At 30.0% G+C, this 24,986-nt stretch overlaps 1 protein-coding gene across 1 annotated transcript in view; it reads right to left on the bottom strand.

Moving 5' to 3' along the window:
- Positions 1-4,848: 4,848 nt before the first annotated feature.
- LOC113370848 (regulating synaptic membrane exocytosis protein 2-like) overlaps positions 4,849-24,986 on the bottom strand; it is a 53,246-nt gene continuing 33,108 nt past the window's right edge. Inside the window, exons 3-16 of the mRNA XM_026611530.1 lie at positions 11,156-11,341; positions 9,347-9,513; positions 8,824-9,069; positions 8,446-8,586; positions 8,021-8,326; positions 7,768-7,902; positions 7,647-7,702; positions 7,465-7,553; positions 7,298-7,425; positions 6,937-7,042; positions 6,528-6,732; positions 6,278-6,450; positions 5,990-6,205; positions 4,849-5,123 (exon numbers count right to left, since the gene is read on the bottom strand). Coding sequence (XP_026467315.1) covers positions 4,849-5,123; positions 5,990-6,205; positions 6,278-6,450; positions 6,528-6,732; positions 6,937-7,042; positions 7,298-7,425; positions 7,465-7,553; positions 7,647-7,702; positions 7,768-7,902; positions 8,021-8,326; positions 8,446-8,586; positions 8,824-9,069; positions 9,347-9,513; positions 11,156-11,341 — 2,429 coding nt within the window. The remainder of the gene's footprint in view (positions 5,124-5,989; positions 6,206-6,277; positions 6,451-6,527; positions 6,733-6,936; positions 7,043-7,297; positions 7,426-7,464; positions 7,554-7,646; positions 7,703-7,767; positions 7,903-8,020; positions 8,327-8,445; positions 8,587-8,823; positions 9,070-9,346; positions 9,514-11,155; positions 11,342-24,986) is intronic.

Below are 24,986 nucleotides of genomic sequence, written 5' to 3'. Positions count from 1 at the left end.
ATATTTTGCAAATGGTATATGAATGAAATCAAGTAGTTAGAATCAGAAAAAGGATTATTAATATTTTGACAAAGAGAAACTCATTTGGAAAAGTGAGTCCTTATCATAAAAAAAATTGAAATTTCTAGAGTGAATTATAAAAATATTCGTTGAATTGAAGTTTTAAAAATAGATTTCTTATGGAATAGATAAATAAAATCATAGCAAGTGCTAATTGCTCAAGCATTATGGAAGCTTCTGTTTATGTAATAAATATTGATTAAATTTTACATATTTTGTTTTCAAATAAGATGCACATTGTAAAATTGTTAAAAGAAATTATTCAACGACAGTGCAGCGAAAAGATAATTTTCACTTATACATTGGCGCATAGAATTTGTTAGAATTAATCCAGTATTTCGACAATACTATCAAACTTATACAGTATTTATAGTAACTAAAAATTCATTGAAAGTGTGACATGATTTTGAATGCATTTATCAAATAAAATCGTTTTTTTGGATATATTTTGAATAAGATATGTATAGAATTAATAAGGTATATATTTATCATACCTCTTTGAAAATTGACAATTAAGCAATAATTGATAAAAGCATTCGTTAAAGATGACAGGCAAAACATGGCAAATAGATTATAGTAACAATAGATCAACAGGGCGGCCAACAACAGGCAGATCTCAGGCAATAACGAGACGACAGCAGTACAACGCTAAGGACATCTCAAATGAAGAGACGGCTGAAGAAAAAAAATTAACAGTCTGCTTCTCTGAGCAATGTGCTCGTTTTTGATGGAAATTCTTGCTACAGAATAATAATTAATAGAAAACTTATCCACAAACCAGAAAAGTAAAGATGTAAAGTAAATCACCTTGATGAGCCAATTCTCGGATAAAATAGACATGTTATGGCAATGCTATGTTATGGATCTACATTTGTGGGAGTGGTAATAAGTTGAATGGCCAAAAAGCTATGTATTTGCTATGCAATCAGGCGTTTTACACATAAATCCTAAACTCCAAATGCCCCAAATGTGAAATATCAATTTCATCATTAGAGCAACTTTCTGGTGTCTCTTTGACACCACAAATATGTGAAATTAGGTTTTATATGTAAAAAGCCAGATCGCGCAGCAAATAGAAAGCTTTTGGCAGTTCGTTACTACCAACTCATACGAATATATTTAGAAACATCAATTTTTCTTAAGTCTGAAATGTTCAACAACTAAGTTTTATTGCGTAAATGTCATATAATGATACGATTTAGTATTTGATAAATTTTATTATAAAAATATAATTTCGATTATGTACCTAATGATGTTCTAATATTTACAAATAAAGGTAGTTAGATATCATTATTCACTTCACGTAGGGTAAGTTATAGTAATCGCAAAAAATCGAAAATGACATTTTTTATATTTCTTTACGTTTCAAAGGTTTCTGAACATTTTTACATACCTCAGCAAAAAAATATGTATGTGTGTGCATGTGCGGATACAAATTTTCGTCGACGATGTTGAAAATGCGGATCAACCGATTTGAATGATTCACAGAACATTCGATTTCTATTAATAAGAAGAAGTGCTGATTAGTTTATGAACAAGACAGGTATAGCCGTTTCGAAGATACCGGGCAAAAATGACAAAAATGATAAAATGAAGAAATGATTAAATTTTTGGAAAGGCAGGCCTAGCGGTTTGAGAGATCGAGTAAAAAAGTGAAAAAAAAAATGCCATTTGAAGATCAAAAATAATCATTAGACAAGAGCACATCAAATTATCTGATATTTTATAGAGATTTCATTAATAATTATTTCTATGGGTTCCATATCAATCATTATCCGTTTAGACTGTAACGCGGCGCTTACGCGCTTCGATATTTCTTTTCTAAAACAGCCACGCAGCACGATCTCTTTGAAAAAAGTTCAAAATCTTCAAAAAATGTCACAATATTAAAAAAAGTCAAAAATGTCATTTTTTCAAAAAAATTCGAAAATGTCATTTTTTCAAAAATTTTCGAAAATGTCATTTTTTTCAAAAAATTTCGAAAATGTCATTTTTTTCAAAAATTTTCGAAAATGTCATTTTTTCAAAAATTTCGAAAATCTCATTTTTTCAAAGTTTTCAAAAAATTTAAGGCTGTTTTAAAAATTTTAATTTTTCGGTAAGGGTGGTTTCAACAATTTGCCTTAAGGCACGATGCCATGCTACACTAGTTTAAATTAAATTAGTATCTCATTTTTTCAAGGTTTTCAACTCAGCCTTTTTTAAAAAATTTAATTTTGGTAAGGGCAGTTTCAACCATTTGCCTTAAGGCATGATGCCATGCACCACTAGTTTAAACTAAATTTGTTTTTTTTTGACAAAAATACAATTCTGTGGATTTGATTCTAGTACGTACTGATACTCTCCCTCAAAGTAGAGGAACAAAAGGCATAGGAGGAGCTTGAACTGCTAGTACTAATTTATAGATAGTTATCCCGACATTTGTTGTTCGTTGTTTGGGCTATGAAAGCCAATTTGTTTTGATATAAAGTAATCATATCTAATTTATTTTAAACAAAAATACTGTTTTGTGGAATTGATCCTGGTAGATATAGAAGCATGTAGAGAAGAGTCATGCCTCTACATATAGATCCGTAACATAGAAATACCATAACATACTTATTTTATCCAAGAATTGGCCTCAATCTGGCATTTTCCAGCTGTCACTAAATTCACTAAACTCTCTTTGGTTTTTAATAACCTGTATTTTTTACAACTATTTTATCCGGCAAGAATTTCCACCTGAGCATTCGACCAGCACATCGCTCCATACTCACGGATATCCTTCGGCACTGGATATAGAATTGAGGCTGCCGGCCCTTTCGCCGCGAGTCGGGGCAATGTAATTGGCGGGCGTCACTTCTTGCGAACGCTGAATGCTGCCGGATGACGCGCGTTTTCTGTTCGATGACGGACGCTCTGTCCAGACGTAATGAATAAATAGATTTTACAACAACGATATAAAAAATAATTCAATCACAAGGCAAGTAAATCAAAAAGAACATAATAATATTAATCTGCTGCTGCTGCTGCTGCTGCTGCTGATATAATAAAAAAAAATAGTGCTGCTGCTGATATATGAAACAAATATCATTAGAGAGCTGATATGTACAAGATACTTCTGGGTCAATTCTTGGATAGACATCTCACGGCAAGTTTATACTCATTTCGTAAGAACGTTATTATAAGTGTAACAGCTATTTTCGGACACCAGCTTTACACATGGTACTCAGGAGATAGCATTTGAAAATTCAAATATCTAAGTACTGAAGCGTTGCATAAAGTGTGCGCAAATTAAACTAATGTTATTTTGACATTCATGCTATTTGTAGGTTAGATTTTAGCTGCTCTCAGTATCAAAAATGTAAATAAACGCTGATATAGTCATAAATAATCACGATAATAGGTGAACCGAGAATATCAAATTATCAACATAATCCTATTTTAGAGTATGTTACCACTGAAGACCAGTCCAAGAATAAACCCAATTAAGATCGAATAATTTTTTAAATGTTTGTACGCTTCAATCAAGAAAAATGTAGTATTTTAAAATAATCCGAGATGAGTTGTTCATACTTAAATATGTTTAGGAAAACTATGTAACATAACAGATTAAAGTTTGAATCGTCTTTTTTTAAATATCTCGATTCTCCTTAAATTATTAAATAAACTAACCTTAAACTATTTTAGAGTATGTTACAACTGAAGATCAGTCCAAGAATAAACCCAATTAAGATCAAATGATTTTTTAAATGTTTGTATGCTTCAATCAAGAAAAGTATTATAAAATAAACTAAGATAAGTTGTTCGTACTATATGTGTCAGAAAAACTATGTAGCAGATTAGAGTTTAAATCGAGTTTTTTTAAATATTTTGATTCACCTTAAATTATTAACAAATATTAAGACACAATAAATATTTCAATATCAAAGTAGCTGAAATCAAAATTCATTAATAGATAGTACACAACCACATTGAGACACGCCTGTTAGAGAACAAATATGTTAGTTAAAATTCTTATAACTATGCATTTTCATAATATCTGAAAGAAACAGAACTGCATTAGTGGTAACTTATCTATTTACAAACCAAAGTTTTCCTACCGTTAAAAGTCAAAAATGGTCAAATAACTTATTTAAAAATGGATAAAAACGTGTGATTTTTTTTGTAGTTTGTGAATTATTATGACTTTTAAAATTTGCGTGTGAATCAATGGTTAAAAAAGCACGGTATTAAAAATTTGAATTATTTTGCTATAACTAGCGAGTGAAATATCACATCACCAAAAAGACATAAGTTATAATTATTTATAAGCAGGTGTACTTTGCAATGCATCTAAAATAAAACAGCACTATTCTAGACAATTCTATTGCATTATTTAAACATATCTATGCACTGATTCTATTTACACTCATAATTAAAATTTTAAAACTTTTTATCTGATTTTGAAGCCAATCGTTTAATATTATGAGTATAATATCTATTTGTAATTCTCGCTACTTAATCTTTATTTGCAACCTGTAATTTCCTTTTTTCATCATAAATCTGAAAAAATACGCACGTGAAAAACATAAATATAAAAATAATACAGAGACAAAAAATAAAAAAATTAAATCAAGCAATAAAACGATAGTAATTTTTGAAAAATAACCATACCGATTCAACTTAAATAATTATGCAATATTTAAATATTTGTTTACATAACATAACATAAAATAAGTCACAATAATACAGATACAAAACACAACAATAGGTCAAATACAATTTGAAATAATAATTTTCCGATTGTCACATGTCACAAATTTGGCATTAAACGAAGACTGTTAGGGTGTAACACATTGTGTGCGAATGTTGAAACATGTATCGTTTATGGTCATAAAATAAACAATCTGCAGTTCTACGTGAAGTATCCAACCTGTCGCCATCGTTGGAACCCTCTCCATCGCTGGACTGCGAAGACGCCCTCGAGGAAACAGTGTTAGGATGAAGACGCATCAGGGCATCACCAGGAATGACCTCCTCGCTTCGGTGCACCGTGAAAGAGTTCTTGCCGCGCTTGCCGAAACCCATGCGTCTTTTACGGCCTGGACGCGTGGTTAGTCATTTAAAATTCATTTGAATAACAAGGTAATAGATAATCATAGACATTCTTGTATCAGCGGGTATATAAGATTTAGTGTGATTAATTTGTGTATTATATTGCCGTTCTCGCAAAAACAAGTGCAGAGATCGTTGGAATAATTGAAATGTATAAAGAATGTCCTGGCTTAATACTAACTGTTATCCATAACCAATTACCCATTTGGAAATTGGGGAATAAACAACCGCAATTATTTTGGTGAAGTCCAGAAATAATGAAGACATATGCTAGATATGTTTATACACTAATAAAACAATGATTCAAATAAGAAAAACTTAGTTTAGATAAAAATGCAACCAGTAGAATGCTGATTTTATATATAAAATTATTTTCGTCGACAAAACGTAACGATTTGTTCTCTTATCACTGTTTTAGCTAATTCATCAAGGGCTTGTGATAGTATGTAATATTCTTCACTTTGCAAGTATCTTGTTACATTTAATTAGATATTAGAGTAGCGAATTTTCGAGTGCTAAACGTTATAACAAAGTTGTTTTAGCGAAAATGATCAGTTCAATTTATTTATAAAAATGCATAAACATTTTCTACCTTGCTCTGCAGACTCCTTGTTTTCAAAAAAATTAATATTATTAATAAAGTTATTTCACATATATGCGTTTGATTTTGTATAAACTGTATTCTACATTTACTTCAATTTGTAAAATATCTTCTTCACATACAAGTATGTAACAAACCCTTGCATCTACACATTAATAGAAATCTTTCCAATTATCCCTTTATCCTGCGTTCACTATCATTGTATAATATTCAAAATTTCCTTCATTAACCGAAATAAAATTTTTCACTAACCTGTCGCAGACAGCTGTGATGTCGAGTTGCTCTTTTTGCCCATGCCAGTCGCTCCAGGAAAATCAGATCGTGTACGTTCAGCCCTCGTACTACCACCAGAACTATCTCCACTCTTCGTAGGTGAACGCGAATCGTCAGTCTTTGAAGCTCTTGATGGTTCTTCAAGACTCTGAGGTGTAGGCGTTAGGTGAGCAGCTGTGTCGCTCAGGCTGCCATCTAGGAATAGAATATAGGATTAAAGGATTTGTATCTTGAAACACTGCACTATGTTATCACAAGTTATCATACCAGTCTTATCATCGGGTGGCACATCGGTGTTGGATAAACTTCTAGTGAATTGCCCTCGTTTACTTCCTCTTCTAGATGGTGGAGCATCTCTATCAAGCCCAAGTCCTTCACGATCCCGTGGACTTCTACTACCAACTTCAACTCGGACGAGACCAGAATGTTCATAGTCCGCACTAGAGAATTAATTACATAATTAATTTAAAGGTATATAAAATACTCCATACATTTTTTTCTGAATTTATTTTACTACCTAAGTCCTCTGGAACCTCGCGGTCGCTCGCTCTGTGTGGAAAGAGCACTACTTGTCACACTAACTACTGATTCCAAATCGGAATCCAAACCACCAGGATAATCTTTATCAGGCGATAGTAGATGACGTGGTCTTGATCGTCTATCTTCATACGAATGCGTCGCCAAGTCACTATCAGAAAGACCTGCATAATGTCTATCCCAGCCTGAAATAATGAAAAAAAAATTATATTCAATATCCATCATCTCGGGTTTTGCAAAACATAACAATAAGTACATTTGTAAATGTGATCTACGATGTAAACAAACATTAATAAATATTATTAGGAAAGGTAAAGATCGTATTAAACTTTATTAAATTTACTTCTTAAATTAATTTCAAAATCAGTTCAATTTCTAATTACCAGAACCCGTGCTTCTGTATGTCTGCATTTGCCGCAGTCGATGCTTCATAGATCTTGCTCTATCGTCTAGATCTTGAGTCATCATACGATCTCTTATTGCCCTATGAAGAGTCTGAAAAAAAAGTTTAGTTAAATATTTTATAAATAAATAAATATAATGATCATTCCTTGGTTCCTACACATTATATTAATATTTTTTGCTACAGTTAAATAAAATTTCATGAAAGTCTCTTGATTGACATTTGATGGTCAGAAAAATGTCAATAGTATGATTTTGAGTAAGTGCACAATGACGTATTAAAGATAACAGGTGTTGATGTATGTTTTTGTATATTTCTACATGAAAAACAGAAGTTTTTTTTCCTACCTGAGGTATTTGCGGCAACTGCCGTTTCTTCGGTGACCCAGTCGGCGTGGCAGTTGCACTCCTACTTTGAAATCTATGAGAAATACCCGTATGACCGCCCATACCTCCACTGCTCATATATCCGCGATCTTCCCTCGTATAATAATAGCCTCTTTCCGCATAGCCACCATCTGATGACAACCTAACCTCAGGTGGCGACAGACTACGATGACCTGTCGGTGATTTGCTCCTGGACCTTGAATGGTGCCTAGACGAAGTTGTTGAGTGATATTGACTACCGTGATGATCTCTCCCGTAGTGGTTACCACTCGCATGATGACGCGAACTAGATCTGTGATGGTTTTCTGATGGAGAATCCGTAGGCGCTGCAGAATGAGAACGTTGGCCTGATGCGATTGGACCATTCTGGAATAATAATAATTGTTGAAATATAAAGATGGTTTTGTGATTCTGTATAAGTAATTATATACCTTTCTGTAACCGTGTCCGTATGGCAAAGTGTCGCATTTCTCTCGATTCATCATACCAGCTGCTCGTTTTCTGCCCTGCGGAGACATATCTCTCCGCGATCTACGTTCACTCACATCCATCGGGTGATAAGAATGCTATTCGGAGAAAGAACAATATCAATTTAATACAAAACCTCATTCGTCTCTTAAATCTCACTTGATTATAAAAATGTAGACATTTTAAATTATGGCATCAGTATATGTCTCTTATTACCTCTGGTGGAGGACTCGAACTAGATCCAACACTGGAAACACTAGCGCCGTCTGCAACAAATCTTCGACTGCCGCCTGTACCAGTGCTGGTGGCGGTTCCCGAAACCGCCGAACCGCTTCCGCCAGCAGTTTCTGATGCTGCTAAATCGAGCAGCAATAAATCACACTCTGATGTTGTGTCCGAATCAGACAAACGAGATGTAGTTGTTGAAGGAGGGGAAAGGTGATCAGTCGGTGTCAGGATCATGTCCAGATCGTGAAGACCTCCAGTAGTTGGTACTGCAATCGGATCATATTCGCGTCGATACTGAAATAAGTAAAAGTACAATCTGTAGATTATCAGTAAAACATAATTAATTATATATTTTACTATTAGATAAATTTTTTTCTTTAAAAAGGCAGAACGTTGAAAAATAATTCACTTACTGAATGTGATAGCATAACATCTTCATGGGCAGCAAGATAATACCACTCAGGTTCATCGTCTAATGGACAAACACTTAAATCTAAAAGAACTTCACCCAAGAAATCGTTTGCACCGTAGCGAACGTAATCCCACACTGTTACCTATAAACCAAATTAGATTAAATATTTTTCTTGGAAAAATATTATTATATTTCTTGCATTCAAAGAATTTAGCTTGAAAATGGAAAATTATTGAGAGAATTGGCGAATAATTATTTGATTTATTCTTTGAGTCTCTTGTGGTGCAATTTAATTATCAAAGTATTTTCACAAAAGCTAGTAGCAGTATTTCATAAATCTATTCACCATAATGCTCTTCATACAAATATTGAACTTTACCTCAAATATTCTATGTTTAAGGTCCGCTCTTCTTATCCCACTATATACGAAAGTTTGTGACCAACGAGGATCATTTGTGTTTGCTAACGTTTTCGTTCTTCTTTTCGATTTTTCACTTCTATCAGGTAAAAGAAAGATTTTTGCATAAGGATTTCTTGGTTGACCGCCTTGTCTTGGAGTTAGACCAGCGCAACATACGATGGTTATAATTAATTGAAGAGCAGCAGGATCAAAACCCAGTTTTACCTTGAAAATTAAGAGATGGAAACTTTGATAATCGGTTATTCAATCAAATTTTTGGATATGCATTGTAGAAAACTGATTTGACTAAATGTGCTAAAATATGTCAAATTGTGATTACATAATAAGTTGCACCTGCATAATCAGGTTACTTTTAGATTATCCAAGTATAGTTGGTAAACATAAGAATTAAAACTGTGTTCGCAAATTAGGGATGAGACTTCAGAAAATGCAGAAATAATATTAACAATAATTTATTGTAAAAAATTGTAGCTTTTCTAACCTGTAGTCTACCCCCTACGTTAGGTTGAGAAGCATCTGGTCTGCCACCAGCCTGATGTCCTCTAGTCGACCTGGAGCCGTGGGCATGCAAATCAGGAGATCCTGGCGAAGTGACAAGAACACTTGGTTTATCGCTTCGACCAGTCGAATCAATACTCGAATATAAATCTGTGATGATAAGAAAAATCAAGGAATTAATGTAACATTTAATATTCGTTTAACGTTTACAATAAAAATTTTCCCAAATAATTCAATGAATCCAATGCTTAAAATTTTTCCTACATAATTCGGCTGACAAATGAGATGTGTTACACGTGTTTATTATATTATATAGTTAAATAGTTGGTAAATATAAATTTACCAAATAGTATAGAAAGCATTCAATGTAAAATCACACTGAAAAAAAATAATATTTGTATTCTCTGATTACGTTGATCAAATTTTCAGAAATCTAATGTGATCAAAAGCTATTTAGATTCTTATGTAAATACCACTTATTAAAATTACTAGGTAAACTAAAACTAACTAAAATAAGGATGCTCCAATTAATTATATTTTAAATAATCTTAATTTAATTTAAGTTTCTGAAGCAATTTGGTAGATTAGACAACAATTTAAATACTGATAAGATAAATGGCTGTTTTTAGAACATTGAAAATGTCTTAATAATTAAAATGCCATTTGATATTTATTTATTATTAATTTTTAACTTAAAGATAAATGTTTAAATTTATTACTGTGTGATCCTTTTAGTACAAAAACATAGTCTGGCTTTGAGCCAGTTATTTCTTTATCACTTCAAAATAGTTTGAAAACACTGAATGGTAACATTATAATCGACATTCTGTTAACACAATATTGTGAAATAATTATTGCATTAACCATTGATTACCATAAAAGTATTGAATTAAGCTATATTAAATTAGTTCAATTGAAGGGTTGTTGCTCCCAAATTTAGGAAACAAATTATGTGCTATGTACATGAATATGAAAAACCATACAGATGATTTTTACATTTAATATGTAAAAAACATACATATCAAATGTATAATAGAAAATAAGTTTTAACTACGATTCATGCATGTATGTGTCGTGTTTAATTGTATTTATTCCAACCTAATCAATTACTTCAAATCCAACTGATTATATATGGTAATATAAAATCGAAAAAAATATATATAAATTAAAACAAATTATAAATTTAAATATTGCTTTAGTCGGGTCAGTATATTGCTTGCTGTAAAAGAAGAGGTTAGTGAATATTTCTGCTACAGATAATTTTCACATTGAATACCTGAAATCAAAATATTAAATTAGGATGAATGCATGATGTGAATAAATGAAGTCTTTGATGTATATATCAATTAGCATATGTGATATCTACCATTTTCATTCAAGTATAAAATATAAAAAAACAATTATGAATCCAGACGAAAGTTGCAAATTTAAAGATTGATCACTCAAAAATAATAATGATAGGAATAAAAATTTCAAATAGTATTGTTCGAAGTGTTGTGATATTTGTGTTGATTGTTCGCAATACAAATTTAATAAAATTTATTTTTAAGAAAATCTACAAACAATTTATTTCATATGCTGTTGGTTACACAAAAAATAATGTTAGTTAAATGTTACTCTAATATATTACTTCGCTAGCAAAGTTGTAGACGTTGATTTAGTCAACTCTCTCTATACACATCATAATCATAAATGAAATAATTCGACTATAAATGGATGAAGAATAAACTTTCAGTGCAAACTATTTTTTTCCTAACCCATTACCATTATTATTGAACTCGTTTTAATCTACCTTCATGAGGAGGAACTGGTGAAGAATGTGCATGCCTCCAGGATGCCTGAGCAGCTCGCCTATTAATCGGCCTGGACACAATTAGTTCGACTTGTGGTTCTTGCTTCGATTCTGCTATAATATCGTAAACTTCTTCGGCAGATTTGTTACGCAGCAATCGTCCGTTCCATTCTATGACCTCGTCACCTGAAAAAAAGAAGAGATATGAAAATATAGGTAGTGCAGCATTTGAAAATAATACAAGAATAAATGATTAATATTCTCTAATATAATTTTCTTCTAATTCTTCTAAATCTCAGTTTAATATAGGGTAGGGCAGTGCACAAAAGTTCAATTTGACTAAGCAATTGTATTGTGAAAACCGAATCACAATAAATAACAAATATCAAATTAACAACTATCTGACTATGTTCAGTAAACTCGCAGCTAATTCATCATAGAAATGTGTTTTTTTCTTGTTCTTAAAAGTTAGTTATCTGGTCCTTTATACAGCACAGACGGGGTAAAATGGGGCCGTTAGGGAAAAAATAGATCAGAAGTCTTATTTCTAAATTTAAAAGGATTTTACAAAATAATAGCTACATTATGCAACCAATGCAAAATATAAATACCATGGGTACATGTTTTGCTAAGATAACACTGTATACAACCTTGATCTGATATTTTGTCAGAAATATTCATCAGAAGTAGTTGAATAACTATATATCGAATTCATCTCTTGTAAAAGTAAATTTTTTAACTTGAGTTATTTTTATTGACTATTTTTATTGCTACATCTTTGCCAGGGTAAAGGTTCAGTTGGTCGTTTTAGCCCACTCACGTGTAAGCTTTTATAAAGGTTATATAAAAAAACTTGAAAATAACTTAAAATTAACAATATATCATATGAAACAATTATATAAAGTATTCTTAGAAATTATATTAAAGTCTCTTGAACTAAATAACAGTGCTCACAACCAAAAAAAATAGCAATAAAAGATAATACTTTTATTATGGATTTTCTAGTGCAATCTTTTTTAGTGGTCATACTTAAAAATTATATTAAGGTCTCGTGAACTAAATAACCAAAAAAATTAACGACGAAAGAAAATACTTTTGTCATGGATTTTCAAGCATTGCTGTTTAGCTCCCGATAGCAACGTCGTAGAAATTAAGGTGATGTCTGGTTACACATCTTTTTCCCCCTACTTTCATATAATGTTGTTAAAATTTTTGTAACTTTACTTCATTTTGAGATCGGTGGTAGACCTTTTTACCCATAAATTTACCCTCTTTATATAATTTTACCCACACTACCCTCTTCATATAATTTAAAAATGGGTTTATTTATACGATTTGTCTGGTTGTATAGGTACATATGAAAGAAGTCTAATAAAATAATTTTAAATAGTAAGAGATTCTGGGTGTTCAATTCAGTAGTGTGATAAAAAATCACAACAATTACACAATTGTGATAACATTACAATAACATTAATCAACCACTTTATCGATTAAGTTTATTTAAAACTTTGAATCTATCTTTAAAAAATCAAAGTCAGTTTTAGTAATTTTAAACAGAATAATTTCAAATAGTAGGAGATTTTGAATATTCAATTCGGTAATATGATAAACAAAATTACAACAATTACACAATTGTGTTAATATTACCAAAACATTAATTAATCACCTTATCAATTAAATTTATTCAAAACTTTGAACCTATCTTTGAAGAATCAAAGTCAGTTCTAGTAATTTTAAATAAAATAATTTTAAATAGTAGAAGATTCTGAGTTTTTACTTCAGCAGTGTAATAAACAAAATTACAACAATTACACAGTTGTGTTAACATTACAATAACATTAATTAACCACCTTATCAATTAAGTTTATTCAAAACTTTGAACCTATCTTTGAAAAATCAAACTAGTAGTTTTAAACAAAATAATTTTAAATAATAGAAGATTCTGAGTTTTCAATTCATCAGTGTAATAAACAAAATTACAACAATTACACAGTTGTGTTAACATTACAATAACATTAATTAACCACCTTATCGATTAAGTTTATTGAAAACTTTGAACCTATCTTTGAAAAATCAAACTAGTAATTTTAAACAAAATAATTTTAAATAGTAGGAGATTCTGGGTATTCAATTCAGTAGTGTGATAAAAAAATCACAACAGTTACACAATTGTATTAACATTACAATAAAATTAATTGATCACCTTGTCGATTGAGTTTATTCTAAATTTTGAACATATCTTGAAAAATCAAAGTCAGTTCTAGTAATTTTAAACAGAATAATTTCAAATAGTAGACAATTTTGGGTATTCAATTCAGTAGTGTGATAAAAAAATTACAGCAATTTCACAACTGTGATAACATTACAATAACATTAATTAACTTCCTTATCGATTAAGTTTATTCAAAACTTTGAACCTATCTTTGAAAAATCAAACTAGTAGTTTTAAACAAAATAATTTTAAATAATAGAAGATTCTGAGTTTTCAATTCATCAGTGTAATAAACAAAATTACAACAATTACACAGTTGTGTTAACATTACAATAACATTAATTAACCACCTTATCGATTAAGTTTATTGAAAACTTTGAACCTATCTTTGAAAAATCAAACTAGTAATTTTAAACAAAATAATTTTAAATAGTAGGAGATTCTGGGTATTCAATTCAGTAGTGTGATAAAAAAATCACAACAGTTACACAATTGTATTAACATTACAATAAAATTAATTGATCACCTTGTCGATTGAGTTTATTCTAAATTTTGAACATATCTTGAAAAATCAAAGTCAGTTCTAGTAATTTTAAATAAAATAATTTTAAATAGTAGAAGATTCTGAGTTTTTACTTCAGCAGTGTAATAAACAAAATTACAACAATTACACAGTTGTGTTAACATTACAATAACATTAATTAACCACCTTATCAATTAAGTTTATTCAAAACTTTGAACCTATCTTTGAAAAATCAAACTAGTAGTTTTAAACAAAATAATTTTAAATAATAGAAGATTCTGAGTTTTCAATTCATCAGTGTAATAAACAAAATTACAACAATTACACAGTTGTGTTAACATTACAATAACATTAATGAACCACCTTATCGATTAAGTTTATTGAAAACTTTGAACCTATCTTTGAAAAATCAAACTAGTAATTTTAAACAAAATAATTTTAAATAGTAGGAGATTCTGGGTATTCAATTCAGTAGTGTGATAAAAAAATCACAACAGTTACACAATTGTATTAACATTACAATAAAATTAATTGATCACCTTGTCGATTGAGTTTATTCTAAATTTTGAACATATCTTGAAAAATCAAAGTCAGTTCTAGTAATTTTAAACAGAATAATTTCAAATAGTAGACAATTTTGGGTATTCAATTCAGTAGTGTGATAAAAAAATTACAGCAATTACACAGTTGTGTTAACATTACAATAACATTAATTAACCACCTTATCGATTAAGTTTATTGAAAACTTTGAACCTATCTTTGAAAAATCAAACTAGTAATTTTAAACAAAATAATTTTAAATAGTAGGAGATTCTGGGTATTCAATTCAGTAGTGTGATAAAAAAATCACAACAGTTACACAATTGTATTAACATTACAATAAAATTAATTGATCACCTTGTCGATTGAGTTTATTCTAAATTTTGAACATATCTTGAAAAATCAAAGTCAGTTCTAGTAATTTTAAACAGAATAATTTCAAATAGTAGACAATTTTGGGTATTCAATTCAGTAGTGTGATAAAAAAATTACAGCAATTTCACAACTGTGATAACATTACAATAACATTAATTAACTTCCTTATCGATTAAGTTTATTCAAAACTTTGAACCTATCTTTGAAAAATCAAACTAGTAATTTTAAACAAAATAATTTTCAATAGTAGAAAATTCTGGGTGTTCAATTCAGTAGTGTAATAAATAAAATTACAACAATTACACAATTGTGTTAACATTGCAATAACATTAATTAACCACCTTATCGATTAAGTTTATTCACAACTTTAAACCTATGAAAAATCAAAGTCAGTTCTAGTAAATTTAAATAGAATAATTTCAAATAGTAGGAGATTCTGGATTTTCAATTCAGTAGTGTGATAAACAAAACTTTGAACCTACCTTTGAAAAATCAAAGTCAGTTCTAGTAATTTTAAATAGTAGGAGAATCTGGGTTTTCAATTCAGTAGTGTAATAAACAAAATTACAACAATTACACAATTGTGATAGCATAACTAACTAACTAATAATTAACCACCCTATCGATTAAGTTTATTTAAAACTTTGAACCTATTTTTCAAAAATCAAAGTCAGTTCTAGTAATTTTAAACAAAATAATTTCAAATAGTAGGAGATTCTGGGTTTTCAATTCAGTAGTGTAAAAAACAAAATGACAACAATTACACTAACGGTGATAGCATAACTAACTAGGTAATAATTAACCACCTCATCGATTAAGTTTGTTTAAAACTTTGAACCTATTTTTTAAAAAATCAAAGACAGTTTTAGTAATTTTAATTAAATTCCTGGTGCCGTCCAGTAACACAAATCTCTCTCGAGCGATTACATCTACTGGCGAAAACTTTGCAAAAAACTTGTTTTCTAGTCCTCCTCGGAGGATGTGTCGCCTCGCACGGGGCGATAGTTTCGGCTTTTCGGGCGGCGACATATCGCGAACGCAATTTATCAGGATTTTATCACGAACGCGAGAACCGTACAGAGCGATCCGCGCACGATCGCAAAGAAATAAGAAAAAGACGATGTAATTTCTGAAATGAATCAACCGTCGAAGGAAACTTCGACGCGCCGCGTGCGTTACTTTATTCTTCTAATAGTTTGATCCCAAGACCAAGAGACAAGATAAATATATCATTTACATTTCAGGATTACAAAACTTATTTTTGATGCACGCTTTCAATTTTTGGAGCAATGGTTTGATTTATTTGTACTGAGCACGACATGATAAACAGAACATACAGATTTGAAAAAAGTACAAGCGGTAAATATAATAATTCTACTCGTTAGAAATAGCATTTTCAAGTCGAATAAACTTCCCGATACCTATACATAACTATTATAAGTAAAATGTTTATTATTTCACAGATAAATATTTATTACAAACCACCTTTCGGAAAGAGCACATATTGCTAAATTAATTTGAAAGCTCGTATAAAATTACAAAAAAATTAAATCAATTTGCCTAATTCAAAGAAATCATAATTTGTAAATTGATTGTGTTATAAAAATTAGACATCATTTTTTAACTTCCCGTAGGGTAAGTTATAGTAAGCGCAAAAAAAAATCGAAAATGAAATTTTTTATATATCTTTACGTTTCAAAACCTTCTGAACATTTTGGCATACCTTAGAAAAGATGGATGTATGTGTGTGTGTGCGTGTATGTGTTTGTGTTCGGATACAAATTTTCGTCGACGATTTTGAGAACACGGATAAAGCGATTTGAATAATTCGATTCGATTCGAAAAACATTTTGATAAGGAGACGTGCTGATTAGTTTTTGGCAATTGTAGGTCCAACCGTTCCTAAGATATGGGGCAAAAAGTGCCAAAAATGGTAACTCAGTTTTCAAGATAACGGAGTGTCCGATTTGAATAATTTAAAAAACTTGTATTAACAAGATGAAGAACTGATCAAATTTTCATAAAGGTAGGTCTAGTGGTTTCGGAGATCTAGTAAAAAAAAGTAAAAAAATGCCATTTGGCGATCAAAAATGGTTATTAGACATATGAATATCAAATTTTGTTTACATTCCTATGGGTTCCGCACCAGTGTTTATCCGGCGACGCGGCACTTGCGCGCTTTGATATTTTGTCTCTTAGCAGTTGAAGCAGTACGATTGCTTTGAAAAAAAGTTCAGAATTTACAAAAAATGTCAAAATGAAGAAAAAAAATTTTTTTTGTCAAATTCATAGTTTCTCAATAATCTAGTTTTTTTGAAGTAACTTTTTTTCAAAAATGTTTTTTATAAAAATAACAATATTTAGTACGGGAAGTTCCAGCAATTTGCCTTAAGGCTTGATGCCATGCGCCCCACTAGTTCTTTCTTTTATCAACAGTAATGAGATCTAATAGTCTTGCAAGCTTTTTGGCAACCCAAAGGTTGATCTATCTTGCTTTATAATTTCTCTAATACTGATAACTCTATCAAAAACAGCTATACCGTGGAAGAGCTATTTTCATTGGGTAACATACTGTCATAAGTTCATTAGAATCAATTAATCTTATCATTAAAAATACTTGATTGAAAAATGTCTAAACTAACAACTTATATATGCTAATTACAAACGAATCAAATATTTTAAAAGAGATATTATTAATTTAAAAATTCTCACGGAAAGTTTTATAATAAATAAGTTATTATTAATTTTAGATACGAATAGTTAATAGGTTATCGTTATGTGTCATACTTTTATTTAAATAGAATACAAATTAAATAGTTGTAGGTTTTATATGTTGACGAAAATAGATGATCTAAGTTTTAATGACATGTGTAATAAGATTTAAACAAAAAACTTAATACGGCATGTCAAATAAACTATATCATTCATTAACATCTCACTTGAACTAAAGCACTTTTAAAAATTCAACCACCGCTTATACTAATATACATGCACACACACATATTTATATATATATATATAAATATATATATATATATATATAAATATATATATATATTTATATATATATATATTTATGTGTGTGGGTGTATATAAGTTTATGTTCCCAAACGTCTAGATTAATCTCTAACTTATTTTACTTTCGATATAACAGCGAACGATTCCGAGAATACAGACGGTATGACATTTTTTTCCATTTGTTCGTCTGAAAATTTCAGAAGGGCGCCCGTGATCATTGGCGAGCGGCCAATGCCACTGGAAAAATATGTATTTCTGACTGTTGGCATGATGCTCCGTCCGCAATAAATGTGATGAATGTTTTATTTCCCATAGATTGACATGGACCAAATTGGTTTAAGCACTTAACTAGGGACAGAAATAATGAACTTGGGTAAATGATATGATAAACTCAATAAGTTTAAGTATCCTTTTAGAAATTTCTTAAATAATAAATACTAAAAAAATGTACATGTATTTCATAAATTTCATAAATGTATTTCCACATTCATGTAATTGTCAACTAAGGAATGTCTAAGTATTCACAAAAAAAACGTCAAAAATTCACGAAGTTCAGTCAAATAAATCTCATTGATAATGTTAAAAAATTACAATAATATTGATAAATCGTCCAAAATAGTTAAAATATGATGTGTAAATAATAAGATAATTATACTTAGGAGATATGGTATATATTAGGGTTTGTCCGTTTTCAAAAACCGGTTTTAAAAACCGTTTTTTTGCGAAAATTATGGTATTCGAAAACCGGTTTTTAGTGAAAAAAGTCTGTTTTCACTGTATAAATAGAAAATAGCATTTGATATCTTATCAGTCTGCAATGGTTCCCAGAAAGGTTTTGTATATATTAATTTAGATCAGTCTGACTTCTTCTTAAAGAACTAACTTCTTCTACTCAAACTTAAAAAAAAAGTTTTAAACCCTAAAAGCCAAAAATTAAAGAACAAAAAAACTTGGAATTATTATATCAGGCTTTAAAAACATTTAAGCATAATTTCGTCGCAAGTATGAGAGTATTTTCTATTTCAGACAATTTTGTTAGAAACAATAAAGGACATGTCTAAGTAGCAATTTGATAGACGTTCTCAGTTTTTTATTATGTTACTAAGCAAAAATTTATTTCCTATATAAAATTCGAAAACCGGTTAAAACCGGTTATTTAGTAAATTTAAAATTCGAAAACCGGTTTTCTGAAATATCGGTTTTTGTATAAACCCTAGTATATATGCATAAAATAATACAGTGGCCGAATTTAACAATCAGCTAGTTTTCGTAACATTTTCTTGACTGAGTAGCATGAAGAAAGTAATAATCGAAACCCTGTCAGATGTTGAGCGTCATTGTCACAGTCGTATTTGTCACGTGTATCGCGTCTTCAAAAGTTTATTTTGAGGTTGATTTTCTCTTGTTTGTTCGGGCTTATTTATTGCATTTTATAATTAATTCCATTGTAACTGAAACTTTTATATGTTATTAGAATCAAAGCTTATTAGTAAATTTAAAACTATTACTAGAATCCGAAGAAATCACTGTTCATGCAAACACACGCATATACATGTGTATGTATATGTATGTATATGTAACATTGGAAAACAAAATTTTTCATGTTTAAAAAAATTTCAATATTTTTATACAGTTTTTAATCATTCAATGTTAAAAGAACAAAAAACAGATCGTATATAACTTAATAATAACATTGAATGATTAAAAACTGTATAAAAATATTGAAATTTTCTTAAACATGAAAACTTTCGTTTTCAGAAGATTTTTATATTAGTCACTGCTGATAGAACTGATATATATATATATATATATATATATATATATATATCAGTTCTATCAGCAGTGACTAATGTCAAAATCTTCCATCACTCGTATCAATATTATAAGCACAACTAATTCAATTATAAGCCAACAGAATAAACATCCCACTGAAATCATGAATTTAAAATTTTATAACCTCAAAAAGTATTGTAAAACATTATGAAAAAAAACTAAAACTGCGACTATAAATAGAAGCAAATTATAAATCAAATTCATTACAACCAAATAGAGCACATAACCTCAAGTAATAACCTCAGTTAATAGAGTTTTAAGAAATTCCACAACGATACTCGGAAACAATCAAAATCAAATTAATGAACATATTACGTACCGTTAGGGCAACAAAATAATGGAACGTTCTACAACACACAAACACCCTCTCTGGCGGAGTACATAGGTACATAGGTACATAGGTGTGTACATACACGAATCACAGTTCAGTTAACTCATATGGTACTTCGAAGGAAGGACGTGCCGTAGCGCAGAACAATCCGCCGCAAACTGACCGAGCCGCGGAAAGAGAGCGAGGTCTACGACGAGCGAGAGGCGCGATGCGGGTAATCGTAGCGAACGACGGTGGGGGCCGTGGAGACGTAACGCGCTACGGAGGTCTTGATACAGTAAATGATATGGATCGAGATGATATGAGGATTTAACTAGTTGGGTGTATGGCATCGTGCCTTGAGGCAAAATGCTGGAACTTACCGTACCGTACCGTAACGAAATGTTCGAGGAATACTGAATGTTTTCAAATAGATTATTATTAATATTGTAATATTGTCTAATATTTATAAGAATTATATGAACTGAATTGCAAAGTTGAAATTATTTGTTCAAAGTATATTAGAACTTTAGTCAGAATTAAAAAAAAAAATCTGAATTTCTTTTTCAAAATCAATTATTTTGTTAAGACAAGCAGAAAGTCCTTGAATCATTTAAATCGAACGCTTAGTTCACTCAAAAACTGCCATTTTTTGCACATTCAGCTCTGTATCTTCGAAATGACTGGGCCTGCCTTTGCCAAAATCGGATAAACACTTTTCCCAATCATTACTAATTGAATGTTTTTTAGAACATTCAAATCAGATGCTCCGATCTCTCAAAAACTCGATTTCTATCTTCTGCACTCTTTGCTCCGTATCTCCTAATCGGCTGGACCTGCCTTTGCCAACAACTAATCAGCTCATCTCCCTATCAATAGTAATCGATGTTTTTTGAACCATTCAAATCGGTTGATCCGTGAAAAAACGAAAAAATGCGGACACACAAAACACACACACACATCCATTTTTTCTGAGGTATGCCAAAATGTTCAGAAACCTTCAAAACGTCGAGAAATGTAAAAATTTTCAATCTTGATTTTCGGCCCATTACAATAACTTATCCTACGGGAAGTTAAAATTAAGAAATAATAAGAAAATCGGATAAAGAATCTCGGAATTTGAGATACCCAGCTGTAAGTCTGTAAATACTTGTATTTTACACCCTAAAAGTTGTCTCAAAAGCTACATATGGAAGGGTGTACGCAGCACATGTAGGTTTTGAGACAACTTGTAGGGTGCAAAATACAAGTATTTACAGTCTTACAGCTGGGTACCTCGAATTCCGAGATGAACTTACTATAATGACTGGATTAATAGAAGATAATAGATGTGTTTAAGGATAATGTATTGATATTGATTTTACTAATATTTTTAATGTAATGTAAGTAGTATTTTTCCTTGAGGCAAGTTGCATTAACTTCTCAGTACGTATACATAATCAACTTTATAAGTAATGAAATTCAGCTATTTAGGTAAAATATGCAACTGTTAATTTCAAAATTAAAATTTTTAATTCACTAAAAATTAATCAATGCGATTTCAAATTGATATCTTTCAAACGCGCTTATAATATCTGTATTTGTATAGATTAAATTAATTTGTTCAACACATTTCATTTCATACATTCTGGATTCTAAAAATGTATTTTATTTAATTTTAGACGTCAACTGTAATCAATAGCTACCTACAAAATACGGAACGTGCATAGACATTAGAACTTCTAAGCGCAACTCCAAACTTTGGTGAGTGTTTATAATTCAACTGGTAGGCCTATAATATTTTAGTATGTTATTTTAGACTAAGAAATCTATTGTTTAAAATTTTTATTTTTCCGAACGAGAAGTTAAGAAATCCGAATGACTAATTTTATGTTTTCTCAGCGCTTCAAACTATTTTTTTAAATTTGCAGAAAAGAGTGAAATTAAAGTACCTTTTTAATCACACGATCAATTTTCATTTTAATTTATGAATTTGCTTCTTGACTTATGTGAATTGGGTACATTTTGATGAATTTAATCTTGTCGTAAAAACATTTAAATGACAAGAAAGTTTAATAATTTATATCGCAACCTAAGTCCAGATTTATGATTTAATGAAATAAGGCTTGAAAAAATTAGATTTCTCAACAAACTACCATATTAGGAAGTACAATCATACTTCAGGAATAAATATAAATAGTATAAAATTCTGTAAAATTATTCGTTTTAAATATACTAGGAGATAGTATTTGTACGTCATTTAGTTAACAATTGCTTATAAAAAAAAATTTTTCATTTTATGCTTGTACAAGCCTAGCTATATAAGTTTTTAATATTATTATGCTCCATTATATTTTTTCATGTAACAGACAAAACTATGGAAATATTTAAAAACTTTCGAAAAAATATTAGAAAACCATTAATGGTATCAGAATTACAATTTTATTTAATATGGTGGCAATTAAAAATTGTACATTTTACTAACTTGTATGAATTACACAAATCAATTCATATATCACGTAATTTGAAATATATTATAATATAAAAATATAACAAGGATTATAATTTTTCTAATATTCTTCTTTAGTAATAAATTTTTAAATATTATAAATAGCTAAATTAAAAAGTTCAAGGCGATCACATTTGTATTATTGAATATCTATTTAAAAGTCTTATTAATATAACAATTTTAAAAAATTCTAAATTGTTATATACACGCAAGAAATAATATCTTATGCCATGAATATTACCGTATGTGGTACGTTTTATATTACCAATAAGCCAAGACAGTTCAGAAGGTCAAAACATTTTCATCCATGACATTTACAAGTCTAATACTAAGTGGGTGGATGTGAGTCAACCTAGTACAAGATATACACGAAACGGTCCCTTGTAGAAAGCAAAGATGTTTTGTTGTTGGTAAAGATTCATGAATGAAAGTACACTGAATCTCATATAACAATAAAACGAAGTAGTCAATCGGATCTAATACAATTTTAATTTCCATAATACCGTTGTCTGTGAGCTACTTATAACACACTATCGGAATAAGCTGGAATGTCTCGTTCATACATTTTCTATGGCCTGATTCTCTTTTTGAACTTTTAATATTGCAATAGTTTGATATAAGGAAGCTGAGTATAAAAATAATATGGAAGACATAAGAAAAAAGGACATGATGAATTTAGTATTTTTCATTATAAAAAGATCACACTGTTCACCGAAGATTAAATTCGCATAAATTTTTTGATTTTATTTAGATTGTTTTTAAATGAGATTTACATTGCACTTTAATAAAATGACTTAAAACGTTATATCAATAGAAAGTTGAAGAAATAATCGATATATTATTTGTGCCATTTAGACCAGAGTAAAATTGGGAAAATTGGAGATAAATTTTAACTTCATCTTTTTACCATGATATTAATCATTTAGATCTGAAATTGTCAGAAATCTCTATGGCAAAACATGACTAAATGTATTTCACGTTTTTAAATGATTCCATTCAGAACTTATATTAAGTGAAATGCCTTTGAAGAAGACAAGCATGAAGAATTCATGGCTATTTTTTGAAAAAAAGCTCTTATAAGTCACACTGATGATTGGAAATACGTAGTCTTGAAACATTTGGAATATTATGAATATTCAATAAAAATAATAATAATGAGTAGTACTGCTCTAAATTCGTGAACAAAGCTAATATGCAACTCTATTCAGGATTTCCCATTGCCATTTCACACCGCAGTGCCCGAAATAGGCTATTTTTAATTGAAAACATATTTTGATCTTTATGTTCAAATGAAAAATTGACATCGCTACTGCATGGTATCTGGTTATCCAGAATAGGAATTTGAAAATTACGATCCTGTCCATACAGGACAGTGCGCTTAACCCGTTACGCCATGGAACATCCATATTCAATTTAATAAATAGTGTAATAAAGTGTGAATGTTTTTCATATATCTATTTTATATATATATATATATATATATATATAATAACTTCATTGTGTGTGATCATCTATCTAACTTATTTTATATAATTTATAGTTTTTTATAGCCATGACTATTTGGCATTTTTACCAGCAACAAACTAAGCCAGGACAATCACACAAAAAATATTGCACGGGAATAAAAGCTCGTTCTTGCCAAAAACGTAGTTATCGAATATGGTATCATATTACATATCTATATATGGCTATATATAAATAATTATATAATACATATATCAATAATTCAAATCGCCTGATTATGAAACCAATTCTATTCCGTACAATTCCAATTAAACCTATGAAGTGCAGTAAGCTCAATATAGATTCTAAAGCTATTTGAGTCCAATACTGATATAGAGGTCCTGACACAATAAGCTCACCGACGTTCTTAGCTAATATTTACTATTAATTTGCATAGAAATCCAAAATCCATGCAGACATTTGATAGTCTATAATCGTAAGAGTGCATATAGGAGCACAATGGTAATGATGCAAACTTTGAATACTAATTGTGTGGGTAAAGGATTTTTTCTATATTCTGTCATGATAGATGGTTTTGATAATTTAATAAAGTTTTTTATATAGAAAATACGATATAGTATAAAAATTTGATAATGATATTTAGAATATTTATAATTTGATTATATTATATTATATAATTACTTTTATATATAATTGGATTATCAGGAATTATATTTTTTATAATAGTTGGTCAAAAACCTCTCATCAAAATTTTCATTCTCCAATGCTTCACCGGTATCACGTGTTCAAGAAGCAATATCCACTCATAGAAATGCACATATAACATTTATATGAGATTTGACGTTAAGTGGCTCTAAAACAATATCACAATTGCTTCGAAACATTGCTTAATCCGACACGCGGTTTATAGTTTATATGCAATAATCGTATTAGATCCCTCCCAGCTCGGAATAAGGAGAAATATGGAAACGCGTCGGAATTCGGTGTTTTAGTCTCTGCTTCGGACACCAGGAAGAACACATAAATCCATTCATTGCGACAGGGTAGAGCATGAGAAGCCTCTATGGA

The sequence above is a fragment of the Ctenocephalides felis genome, unplaced genomic scaffold (genome assembly GCF_003426905.1).
Source record: "Ctenocephalides felis isolate EL2017-DRISC unplaced genomic scaffold, ASM342690v1 CF-g0.4_SCAFFOLD_01492, whole genome shotgun sequence".
Taxonomy (NCBI): domain Eukaryota; kingdom Metazoa; phylum Arthropoda; class Insecta; order Siphonaptera; family Pulicidae; genus Ctenocephalides; species Ctenocephalides felis.
The sequence above is the reverse complement of the archived record's forward strand: the minus strand, read 5'-3'. Positions and strand labels throughout refer to the sequence as shown.